The sequence below is a fragment of the Eucalyptus grandis genome, chromosome 8, assembly GCF_016545825.1.
Source record: "Eucalyptus grandis isolate ANBG69807.140 chromosome 8, ASM1654582v1, whole genome shotgun sequence".
Classification (NCBI taxonomy): Eukaryota; Viridiplantae; Streptophyta; class Magnoliopsida; order Myrtales; family Myrtaceae; genus Eucalyptus; species Eucalyptus grandis.
In genome coordinates this window covers 67925667-67938906 of record NC_052619.1, presented here as the reverse complement: position 1 = coordinate 67938906, position 13240 = coordinate 67925667, and the positions used below count along the sequence as shown (strand labels likewise).

General features: G+C 38.2%; 1 protein-coding gene across 1 annotated transcript in view; it reads left to right on the top strand.

Annotated features, from left to right (window-relative positions):
• Positions 1–13240, top strand: part of LOC120286053 (very-long-chain 3-oxoacyl-CoA reductase 1-like) — a 28317-nt gene extending 15077 nt beyond the window's left edge. The window contains exons 2-4 of the mRNA XM_039300277.1: positions 10652–10974; positions 11329–11398; positions 12823–13240. Of these exons, the coding sequence (XP_039156211.1) occupies positions 10652–10974; positions 11329–11398; positions 12823–13059 (630 nt within the window). The 3' untranslated portion in view covers positions 13060–13240. The remainder of the gene's footprint in view (positions 1–10651; positions 10975–11328; positions 11399–12822) is intronic.

Genomic DNA, 13240 nt, shown 5'->3' with positions numbered 1-13240 from the left:
TTTTGAAGGTGAATTACCTAAAGAAGGCTAATGGATTACTAAGTCCGAAGACTTGGCACGACTCCTCCCAAGTCCTACCAATCGCGACTTAATGTTAAAAAATTAATCTATTTAAACATGCAATTATATTCAATTTGGAGCTGCCACTAATCAATTAGGGTTGATTAGAAACCCAAATAAAGTATGGGAGAGTACTTTATTTTCGCGAACCAGAGATTCAATAAGTCCGGGGACATAGTTACGCTAGATTAGTCTAACGCCCTTTCGGTACCTTTTATTTTAATTTCAAAAATATTTTGCAGGCAATGTTGATTAATTTTAACTTAAGCTACTAATATGCAAATGGTGGTCATGCAAGTGCACAATCAATAAAATAACATTCAATAAAAATGCTAATAAAATTGCATGCTCTAAACATGATTTCTAAATGACAAGACACCTAATTTTTCTTTTTTTAAATGTTAATTATATGCAATCTTAATCTAAATTTAATATGCATGGATTTATTTTAATGACATGCGAGATGCAATTCATATGATATGACTTAAACTTATCACTATATGTATGCAATCTAAATTATATAATCCTAAATATGCATGTGCTACGTGATATGGAATGAATGACATGGTATGTCTACATGCATGCTCTTTTATGATTTTTTTTTAGTGATGATAAATTTTTTATGCATATATGCAACCTATGCTAAATAATGATGATATGAAATGAGGTTAATTATGAATTAACCTATTAACTAACCAAGGAAATGATCTTTAGTTTTTCTTTCTTTTTTAATGACCTAATGTTTTTATTGAAAAGAAAGTAACTTAATGGTGCAATGATCATCTTTTAGCATTTTCCTTTTTAAAAAAAAAAAAATTAAACTATAACTCATATGGCATGCATAACATTTTTTTTTTGTTCCTCTTTTTGTTTTACTAAATGAAAATTGACTTAATCTAAAAATATCTAGATGTGTTGCTTTAATATGAAATGTGTATGGACCTAAGTACCTAAGTTCTAGATATGACAATATTTTACTAATAAACAGATTCTAATTAAATAAACCTAACATGCAAACTTAATTTTGGTTTTTATTTAATGAGAATCATGCAATGCATGCTACTAATTTTAACATGAAATGATATGACGTGGAAATATGACCTAAAATATATAACATGAATAAGCATGCAATTTATCCTAAAGCATGAAATGAATTTATTCTAATTTTTTTGTATTTTCCATGAAATTCAAAATTAAAGAAATGCAACAATTAAATATGCAATCTAAATTAATTAAATGACCTAATTCTAATGACGAGCAATTTCTAATTAAATGAACTTAGCAATAATTACTAGATGATGAAAATTTCATAAACCTAATCCTACATGTCTGATTTATTAAACCTACATGCTTTGATGCAAGATTTTGATTTTGATTTTTTTATTTTTTAGTGTTTTAGTGTTTTCCAAGACAAGTAATTATCAACTAAACATTAAATCTAAACAATCAAGATATTCAATAAATAAATTATTAAAATAACCGAAAAAATAACCCGTTGTCTCGCAGGTCAAATTATCGATTATTCTAAACCTAATTATCACGACAAAGAGTTCAAAATAATTAAAAATCTAATCCGAAGTCTTACGGATCATATTAATAATTACATTGATTTAACAACCAAAATACCATCAAAAAGCCCGAAAATTAATATAATTAAAAAAATGATCCGACGTCTTTCGAACCAAATTAATAATTACATAGTTTTAGGCAAAACCTTAAGGATAATGTCTAAACTATACAAATAATTAAAATTGACTTCCTATGTTCTAACTTAAGCAAAAATGACAGCACTTAAAATAACTAGATAAATAAATAAGAATAAAAGGATAAAAAGTAAATCACCTAAAAAGGAAATTAACAAAAAAAAAAACCAACAATGGTGGACGGCGCTGGGTGGAGGATGGCCGGCGTCAGAGCCCTGGCAAGGGCACAGCAGGTGCACGATGAGGAGCTCCGGCGAGGAGACTCGGAACGGAGGTGGTCAGGCGTCGCTCGGGCGTGAGATGCGCTACTCGAGCTGTCGGGGGCGACGAGGCTGTGCAGGCCGCCGGATTTGATGCGTCGGGAAGGTCCGCCGAGGTTGCGGGCTGCCGATCGACGACAGCAGGGACCCGGCTCCGGATCGCGAGCGGCGGCGCCTTCGCGACCGAGACGGCGTCGGCCGTGGAGGTGTGCTCGCGGGTCGTCGGGTGGATGCGTCGAAGGCGGAGCGAGGGTTGCGCGCGGTCGCGGCTAGCTTCGGGGCGGCGTCAAATCGGGAATCGAGGCGGAGGCGGCGCCAAGGTGGCACGGATCTAGATCCAGCTGTGGCTAAGCTCGGGGCAAGGCTCGGCCGTGGTGGCGCGGGTCGTCGGGGCTCGCGGACGGAGACCGGCGGCTACGTCAGCGCGGGGAAGGTGGCTCGGCTGTGGCATGGCTCGGACCTACTCGTGGAGGGTGGAGCGTCGGGGCTTCGAGTCGTCGGGCGGGGCGCCGATCGAGGTGGAGGCGTGCGACGGATCGGCCGCGCGGCCCGGCGCGGGGACTGGTCGCAATGGCGTGGAGCGGCTCGGCGTCAGGTGATCACTGGAGATGCGGCGAGTGGCTCAGCGAACGCAGGGCTAAGCAGGAGCAGATCTCTAGCGAAGTTGGGCGATGCTAGTGTGACAGAGGTCCGAACGGCGTGCAGTGGGGTTGCGGGTCATCGATGTGAGGCGGTGCTGGTGAGGTGACCGGTGCAGCTCGGTGGCTCCGCGGCTGCGGGTGGAGGGCGGTGCCGGTGGAGGATCTGAGCGGATCGGGAAGCGGCGCTGCCGGCAGAAGAGCGGCGGTCGGCGACTCGGAGGTGGCTAGTGGCCCGGGCAGCAGGCGGTGTCCGGTGTTGTTAATCAGAAGGTGGAGGCGCCACAATAGTCGCGGTCAAGAGGAAGAAGATGAGCAGTGTTATGCTCTTTTCCCCTTTTCCCGCCGCCGAGTCCCGCTGATCCCCTCTCTCTCTCTCTCAAGTCTCCCTCACGTCACCTCCCTCTCTCGCCCCCGTACACTTTCCCTTAAAAAAAAAAAACTAAACCTCTCTTCCCTTTCCTCTCTTTTCACTTTTTCTCCTTTTCTCTTTTTTTTTTTATTCGATCCCAGAAAGCCCTCCTTCACTCGATTCCGAAGCCTCGCATTTTATAGTGAAAGCGCTCAAAGTTGTTTTTGCGGCGAGATATTCACTCAACGACTCCAACAATAAAAAGGCTCCAAAATCAAATAAAAATGAATTTTTTTAATTTTGAAATGAAGATATATTTTCAATAAAAAATTTCCAAAATCGAATTTTTATTTTATTTATTATTTTCTAAAATATTATGTGTCAACATGTTTGCCCCTCTTTGAAGGGAAGCTCGTAGAGGTTTCTATCAAAGATAAATGACACCTAAATTTAGATTATGCAGAATGAATGCAAAATGAATATGAAATGCGTATGCAAATGTTAATTGTAATGACTTTTTATTTATTTAAGAAATGGACTCAAATAAATGCAAGGTCATGCAATAAAGAATGCCATGTAAATGCAATGATTTGGTCAAGAACATATATTTCTATGTGTCCATGCTTAATGAAATGCAAATGCAAAGAAGAACACGTACCTGTCATACTTATCTGGAGATTCAGAAAATTATTATTAGGTGTGAAATGATTCTTATGAGACCTGACAAACATCTGGAAAACTCTTCAGATAATTGAAAGGCTCAAAGTCTTCAAGGATTTGGAACTCTCATCAGATCCCAAGCACTTGGAAATCACATCAGATGTTTGAAAAGACAAATACTTGGAAGTCGTATCAAGCATTTAAGGGTTCAAATATCTGGAGTTCACATTAGACATTTGAAAATATTTTACTAAACATCCGGAAATCACATCAGATGTTTGAAAAGACAAATACTTGGAAGTCATATCAAGCATTTAAGGATTCAAATATCTGGAGTTCACATTAGGCATTTGAAAATATTTTACTAAATATCTGGAAATCATATCAGATATTTGAAAAGACAAACACTTGAAAGTCACATCAATCGTTTAAAGGTTCAAATATCTGGAACTCAAACTAGACATTTCAAAACATTTTATAAATGGGTACTTGGAATTCCCATCAAGCACCAAGATGACTAAACAAACTTAGGGTTTTAAAGACAATTTTTTGGTCTTTGAGGAAAAATTCAATGAATTTTTTTTTAATTCAATGAAGGTCCATGCATGATGGCTTTTTCAAACTTCCATCGGGAAAAATTATCAAGACAATTTTCACTAAACTGTGAATCTCTTGAACATGCTAAACGAGACACTTTTTGTGTGAAAAAGGCTTTTTCACTCGCTCTCATTTAGAAGGGGTTATTTGTCTCGACCATTGATGCGGGAATATATCACTCAATCTTATCATCATCTTGTCGACAAGAGTTCGAATTTTCTTGCAATCAGTACGACCTTACCCATTTGAAGGTGAGCTCGAAGATGTTGCCTTCAAAAATAAATTGAGACCTTAATTTTGACTATGCATATGCACTGAATGATTTTATTTTTTTTTTGAAAAAAATGAATCCTATTTCGAAATGCAATTTATATGACGCATGGAAATGCTAATGTAGATGATAAAGGAATCTACCTGGAATAACTTACCCTCAAGGAGGGTAGAGTGATTTGAGATAGTTGGTATTACATGTCCAGGACCCATACCATTCTACGGTCACCCAGAATAGTAACATGGCTTTGTAAAGAGACTGCTTTCCCAGGGCTCGTACCATTCTACGGTCACCCAGTATGACAGTGTTTGATTGTGTCTAGGACCCGTACCATTCTACGGTCGCCTAAACGGAGATTTACCTTCCAAGACCCATACCATTCTACGGTCGCCTGAATAGGGAAATAGGTTTTGTCTAGGACCCGTACCATTCTACGGTCGCCTAAACAGGGGTTTACCTTCCAGGACCCATACCATTCTACGGTCGCCTAAACGGGGGTTTACTTTCCAGGACCCGTACCATTCTACGGTCGCCTGAATAGGGAAATATATGTTGTCTAGGACCCGTACCATTCTATGGTTGCCTAAACGAGGATTTTGCTTGGCTAGGACCCGAACCTTTCTTCGGTCACCTAACGTTGTAGCATAGATTATCTGACCAGGACCCGAACCTTTCTTCGATCACCTTAGTCAAACTGAATCTGGAGAAAAATCTTTGGGGGACAGTTCGATCGAGTGTCGGTGTAAAGGACTCTAGGCTATGAAAGCACGCTAGGTCGATAAAAAGGACAGCTTGACCGAATCAAGTGTCGAGAATGGGTAGAGATATACTTACCTGATGATATCTCTGATTCTTTGGGATATGTCTTCTGGAACTTAGATATATTGTGGAGGCCTCTCACCTCCTAGTAGAAATAAATTTTGGAACATCAAGGATGCACCTTGAATGTTCATGATGGTTTCTCATCTCTTAATATCATGACGCATTTTGAAAGGAACCTGAATATCAAGAGCTCTTGGGTCTTTGAGAAAACATTATCTGTCAGACATGATTAGAGCAAAAATGCATTTACCAATGAAATAAGCAATTAAGGCTATTCTGGAATGCATGCTTCAAAATCTACTGAAGCTTTTATCAATTCAATGAAGGTTCATGCATAATGACTTGTGCATCACCCAAATTTCCACTAGAGAGAATTATCGTTCAAGACAACTTTCACTCATGACATGGATTTCTTAAAAATACTAAATGAGAGACTTTCGGTTAGAAATGACTTTCACTCACTCTCATTTAGAATGGCTATTTTATGAGAATCACTCAATTTTATCATATCGACATGGGTCTGAGTATTCTCGCAAGCGGTACGATCTTACCAATCTGAGAGGTTTTTAACAGGGACCATAATGTGGGCTTGGTCAATGGCTTAACAAAAGGACTCTTTGAGTCAAAGCTATTGAATGAACAGTCTTGTAATCATCTTCGGGTTTACAAGTCAAGAATCCTGCAAAATGAAAAAGAAATAATCTTGCTCGCACTTCTTCGAGCAATACTTAAAACATATGAATTCCTATGTTAATTAAAATGCCCTAATCTGAAGAGACTTTGTAAGGGACATAACATAGGCTGGGTTTATGGGTTGAGAAACGAAAGGATCGTTAGGCTCAAAGATGTGTATAAGGGTCAAAGTTGGTGATCATCTTGGCATTGCCACCAGTTTTCTTTTTCACCATCGGGGATTGGCTTCATGAAGTCCCCCATTAATTTTAGAAACTCGGCATTTGAGTTCTTTGAGTATTGCTCCATTGGGATTTAATTCTTGTAATTGACAGTCACCTATCTTGACTTTCTTTTTTTATCTATGGGCATTGACCTTGCTTTTACCAGGCACACCACTTTTATGTCCCTAGTTCTCATGCATTTTTTCTTCACTTCTTTTCATGGGCATCGGCCTTGCTTTTACCAGGCACATTGCTTTTTCATGCCCCTTAGTTCTATTTTGAGTTCAATTCTTGCGCATTACACTTTGAATGACACTCAAACTTTTCAAGAGTCTTCATCTGCCTTTTGCCTTGCCCAGTGTGGGGGATGATCACCAACTGGGTTTAAAGAAATAAAATTGCAGGCTCAAGTGGGCTATGCAAAGGATATAAGTATATAGGATAGAGAAAGAAATACTCTTCGTCATCCTAAGGCACTTAAATTAACACATGAATTCAATGTAATAGCATGACTTGAAGATTGATGCAAGTGAAAGCAAGAAAATTTCAATTCATTTTCTTCATCTCATGATGCCATTTGATCTCTTAGTTGCCCCGATGTGGGGTGATTCTTGACAGGAGTAATTTGAAAAGAATATCCATAAGTGTATGGGCTCAAAAGGGTTGAGCAATGGATCACCTGTAGTGTTTGGGATAGAGAAATGAATTGCCTCTCATCATTTCAGTTGCCGTACCTCTTGCGAGAGAACTCTTTACCTTATGGATATGAACATTCCTACACTCATCTCACAAGTGTATGAATATGGGACTATGTATAGGATAGGGCTTGCCTTTCATCATCCCGACTCGTCTTATTTAGTATGCTCAATCAATTCCACATCATTCATTAAATTAGTCCATCTTGATGTTCTTAGTGGAATTGGTGGATAAAACATGTAAGAGTCATCATGCAAAATCCTTTTTTTTTTAAAAATTCAACAGCTTTAAGCATGTCAACTTCAAACAGTTTTCTATACTGCAAAATGGTTTTAAGGATTCATTCAAGGATTCCTCTACAATGGGAATTGCCTCAGCAGTTGATGTCTTTGGATTGTCCCTATCATTCAAGACTGGAAATCCACTTTTGCCCCTGCATAAGAGAACATGCATCAGTATGATACTATGCAACATCAAAGTAAATTCAAATTGCACATCCATTTTGGTTCGGGTGAAGACTTTATCCCAGTCGGGTCACTACCAAAACCTGTCATCCCCCCAATTTGTCAACTCTTCCACCAGGGAATGATGGTCCTCTTTTACTTGCCCCGAATCTTTTTCATTACAAGTGCGCTCTAAACCTGTTGATCACAAGTCAAGTTTATGATCATTGAAACTTGATACGTCATTCTCAGATGTCCCTTGTCATAACAAGTTATAGAATCATGTTCGAGACAAGAAGCAAATGAGTCGACAAACAAACAGTTTAATCTCGCTACAAGCTTTGGGAAAATGTTTTTTTGTTTTTTGTTTTTTGTTTTTTTTAGCAATGAAATGCTTTTGTTTTCGAAAATTTTTTTGGGAGGAAGCATGAAAAAGTCCAGCCCTCAGGATTTCTCCGTAGATGATAGTTTCTTTCATGGTTGGATATCGTCATTGGACTGGTTTGGAGTACTCCATCATGTCCTCAAAATTTGAAATAAAATTGTAATTTCATTGAATAGAATCAAATGAATTACATTATTGGAATGGAAATTGTGATTCCTAACCCCTAAAAAGAGAAAACATCGAAAACGATTCCTAAAAAGCAAAAATCAATCCTAAAAAGTGATAAAAATTCCTAGAAAGAGATAAAAATTCCCGCGCAGGGGAATGTGCAATAGTAACAAGTTACTCTTGCAGGCTAACGTCCATGTCTTCCGAAGGTCCTTCGTCATTGGCTCTTATGAAGAGGTCATCAAACAGACCTGTGATTCCTTCCAGGGCGTCATCAGAGTTCTCTATCTTTTGAGGCATCAGATCGTCCATGTCATCCCATCCACTTGGAACTATGTTGCGAGAGTCAAAGTAAAAGCTAGGAGGAGCCGAATACTTCACCAGGTAATCAAACTTGCCACTAGGCTGCCCCAGAGTGTCCATCACTTCCACTTCATCTTGCCCCATATTAGGGACATTGTCAGGTTTAGTTTTTTTGATAGTGACCAACAGTGGGTCATCTTCCAGGTCAGGCATGTCGCCATTGCTCATTTGGGTCTCGCCTAACTGCTTCAAAACTATTGTCTCAGGGAGAGCAGGTGCAAGAGTCAAATCCGTTTGGAGGGATTGGATTTAAGCTGTCATGAATTGCATAGAGGCGAGCAACTGTCGGAGTTGGTCTTCCATAGCGGAGATACGATCACGCATTTCGGTTTGGTCGGCCATTCTAGTTCTTTATTGCCTAAGGAAAATGGAAATATGTAAGAACGAGGTATAATGAGAAACCAATCCATGACAACAATCTATTTTTTAGTTAAGAAAAATCCACATATGAAAAGGATTTTCAAAAAATGGACTAGGAAAATAAAGACACGAGATGCTCCAAAGAGGGATGAAATTTCTTAAACATGAACTAGGAAGAGCCAAGACATGAATTGAAAACAAATTTCCAATTTTTCATTTTCCAAATGATTCATTGCATGGCAATTTTCTCATTTCATTTCTAACTAACAAAGGAATTAAATTAATGATTGACCTAGATTGTCATGGATCGACCCGAAAATACGACAAAATAAATTGCATTGTATAGGGATAGAAGACTTACTTCATCAAATAAAATCAATGGCAATCACATACACATGCACATGAGACGTGATGCTCGATTTCTACCTAGACGGCTTAACAAAGTGAGCTAAGAGGATGATCTGACCGTTGCAGTCTCGCATTAACGTGTCAGGTCCCCCTAACTCCGGCTCAGTCGAATGGAATACCCAATAATCACGCAATCTCGCGGATATGGACAAACACATTCGACACCATGAAGAACTTTCGGGGAAGAGAAGGTCAACCTCTATATAGCAGTCTCGCTTTAGAGGAAGTATCCTTCTCAACACCATCCTAAGAATCCTATCGCAACCCAGTCCGCAGCGAGGTTGTATGTGCAATAGTGTAGTGCTAAAAATAATAAAACATGCACAACAGTTTAATTGCAAACAACACTTCTATAGTTCAACCATTCATCCTTAACTCCAACCTGCAAAACAAGGGTTAGCAATGACTACTCCCCTTATACCTCCCATCTGCAAAAACATTTAACACTTTATGTTAAGAGCGTATCTTGTTTCCATGTTGCTAAACAAAATACTTTAAAAAAAAAAAAAACAGGCCTATGTCCACTATGAATTTTAACTCATTCCCCAGCGGAGTCGCCAAGCTGTCGCGACCTTCCCGAATTTCTTTTGAATGTGAATTACCTAAAGAAGGCTAATGGATTACTAAGTCCGAAGACTTGGCACGGACCCTCCCAAGTCCTACCAATCGCGACTTAATGTTAAAAAATTAATCTATTTAAATATGCAATTATATTCAATTTGGAGCCGCCACTAATCAATTAGGGTTGATTAGAAACCCAAATAAAGTATGGGAGAGTACTTTATTTTCACGAACCAGAGATTCAATAAGTCCGGGGACATGGTTACACTAGATTAGTCTAACGCCCTTTCGGTACCTTTTATTTTAATTTCAAAAATATTTTGCAGGCAATGTTGATTAATTTTAACTTAAGCTACTAATATGCAAATGGTGGTCATGCAAGTGCACAATCAATAAAATAACATTCAATAAAAAATGCTAATAAAATTGCATGCTCTAAACATGATTTCTAAATGACAAGACACCTAATTTTTCTTTTTTCTTTTTTTTTTTAAAATGTTAATTATATGCAATCTTAATCTAAATTTAATATGCATGGATTTATTTTAATGACATGTGAGATGCAATTCATATGGTATGACTTAAACTTATCACTATATGTATGCAATTTAAATTATATAATCCCAAATATGCATGTGCTACGTGATATGGGATGAATGACATGGTATTTCTACATGCATGCTCTTTTATGATTTTTTTTTTAATGATGATTCATTTTTTATGCATATATGCAACCTATGCTAAATAATGATGATATGAAATGAGGTTAATTATGAATTAACCTATTAACTAACCAAGGAAATGATCTTTAGTTTTTCTTTCTTTTTTAATGACATAATGTTTTTTATTGAAAAGAAAGTAACTTAATGGTGCAATGATCATCTTTTAGCATTTTCTTTTTTTTTTAACTTAAGCACCGAGGTCCATTACATAGTTAGCACTTCATATGCCATTTACATTAAAATTCCCGAGCGATGGTACAGCTGACGCACGAGACACTTTGTCCAGGTCAAGACAGTGGTCGCCGATCTCGCGAAGCTGAGCGGAGAGGAGATAGTGGCGGCCATTGCAGGAGCGACGGAAGGGATCGACGTCGGGTTGCTGGTCAACAACGCGGGGATGGGTTGTCCCCCGGAATACTTTCACGAGGTGGATCGACAGTTGACGGAGAGCATATTGAGAGTGAACGTCAACGCAGCGGTGTGGGTGACGAAGGGAGTGATTGATGGAATGTTGAAGAGGAAGAGAGGAGCGATCTTGAACATGGGATCTGGTTCCGCCATGGATATCTCTTCGTTTCCTCTTTTGACCTTGTATGCCTCCACCAAAGCGTAAGTTTCGATTTTCTCCCAGTTTTGAGTCTTCTTTTTTCGGTAATTTGTTAATCAAATTTATAATGCAAAAGTTTTGTCTTTCTTACTAATTTCCTTTTAGGATTGTAGCTATATCAAGATTGATATACAAATTTGACATTGTAAACAATGTGATGGACTATAAGCAGTAATAAGAAGTTAATCAAATTCAATGCCGGACAAAAGTTTATACATCGCTTAATGTTCCAACAATTTAGTGTGTTTCACATTATTTGGATCTAAAAGGACCTTTCAACAGTGGAAAATTCTATATCCAATCTATTTTTATAGTTCTATCATGTGAACTTGATATATCAATGTGATTCGTTGCAGTTTTCTGGCAACATTCTCAAAAAGCATCAGTCTAGAGTACGAGGGACAAGGAATCGATATTCAATGTCAGGTAAATGTATGAGAAAAATCATCTATCATTTAGGTATTGTGATAATATGGTTAAAATTCTTATGTCCCCTTTGTTCTGTCCTCTTTTCCGCTCCTAACTAAATACTCATAAATTTGCGAGAGAACGTTGTTATAATTTTACTTTTTCCTTTTGAAAAAAGAAAATCATACGCCAATGAATTTCCCTTCATAACACAATCACTTTATTGAAACTAATTGACTCACTTCTCCACATCGGTAGTAAAACGGATGTATAATATACTTTCTCCTTCAATGACGTAATAACCGCTCAACTTCCAATAGATTAATTTAATCGTGTTCAATGGGTGATATTCAGCCCAAAAAAATAAAGACTAGGAGCAAGGTCTCATTCTCCATGACTTCACAAATAGAGGGAAGATGATTAGAAGCCTAGGTACTTCGTGATTAGCGACAATTCCACAACGCATGTTGGGGGTCATATAATCCAATCTATGCGTTGGTCTGTGCGATTATCTTACTAGTCATGTTTCATATCAGCTAGACCATGCAATCACTTATTTGCTCTTTCACTTGTGAGTTCTCCACATTAGGAAAATTGTTTAAAAAGTCCTAAATTTATTGTACGGAGGTCAATTCGGTGCCTTTCGATTATACTAAATTAGTCCTAAAATTTTCATCTTTATACTTTTAATTGTATCAATTTAATCATAAACATTTTGATAATTTTTCCAATTAGTCATAAATCGTTTGAAATTTTGGCAATGTAGTCCTTTTGGCCAAATAATAGATTTAGGATTAAATTGTCAAATCTTCAAAAGGTTTAAGACTAAATTGATATAATTGAAAAATTTATGACTAAATTGACAAATCGTTAAAAAGTTTAGAACTAAATTGTCACAATTGAAAGCTTTATAATTGAATTGGCTAACATATAATAAGTTTAAGACTTTCATCCTATACAAACTCAAAAAAGTTCCTCTGTGGAAAGAAGGGTGCAATGCTGATTATGTACTTCTGTAAGAAGAAGTGAAATGGGTCGGTAAATTTATTGACCATGCGTGCCTCATTCAATAACCCCTGATCTCCAAAACATTCCCTAGCTGTATCGATTGTACTTGCTAGTTAAATGCCACTCGATGCCCTTTGCTAATTGGTGAAACAAGACATTATATGAGCCAAAGGAAAACGGTTTTTCTGGCATTGTATCTCGCAAAGGTATAATTTCGAATCTTAATGTGCGTTCTTTTGTTTATGGTCTTGTTATTGTGCTTGTTTTCTTCTCCTTGACTGTTTGTTTGAAACTATGAGATAAACAGTTATGCTTGGATGTTAGAGATTCACTTCAAATGTGTAATTAAGTTTTCATAGAAATTAATGAATCGCAAGTCCCAAGGAAAAAGCTTTTAGAACTAACGCTGCGCTTGAATTCCAATTATATTGCAGGCTCCCTTTTTCATTGCCACCAAAATGACCAAGATGAAGAGTCGGTATCTCTTCATACCTTCGGCGGAGATATTCAGCAGAGCTAGCGTGCGGTGGATCGGGTACGACCGGGTGTGCAACCCCTATTGGTCGCACTCGGTTCAGGCGTTCGTGGCACGCACGCTGGACACAATCACCGTTTGGGGTCTCGAATGTTACGCGAAATGGTTGAGAGCTCAAGAAAGATCGCGTCGTTAGGTCATCGAACATGGTAATCGCATTTTCAGACGCACCCCGACGTAATTGCAGCTTGTGTGCATGACTTGGATATGAAAGCTTGGAGTGGCGTGATATGGGTCTGTGGTCGAGCCTTGAATATGGCATGTGATATGAAGACTTTCTATTTTTCATTCGGTATGCATAAGTTTTCGTTTATACA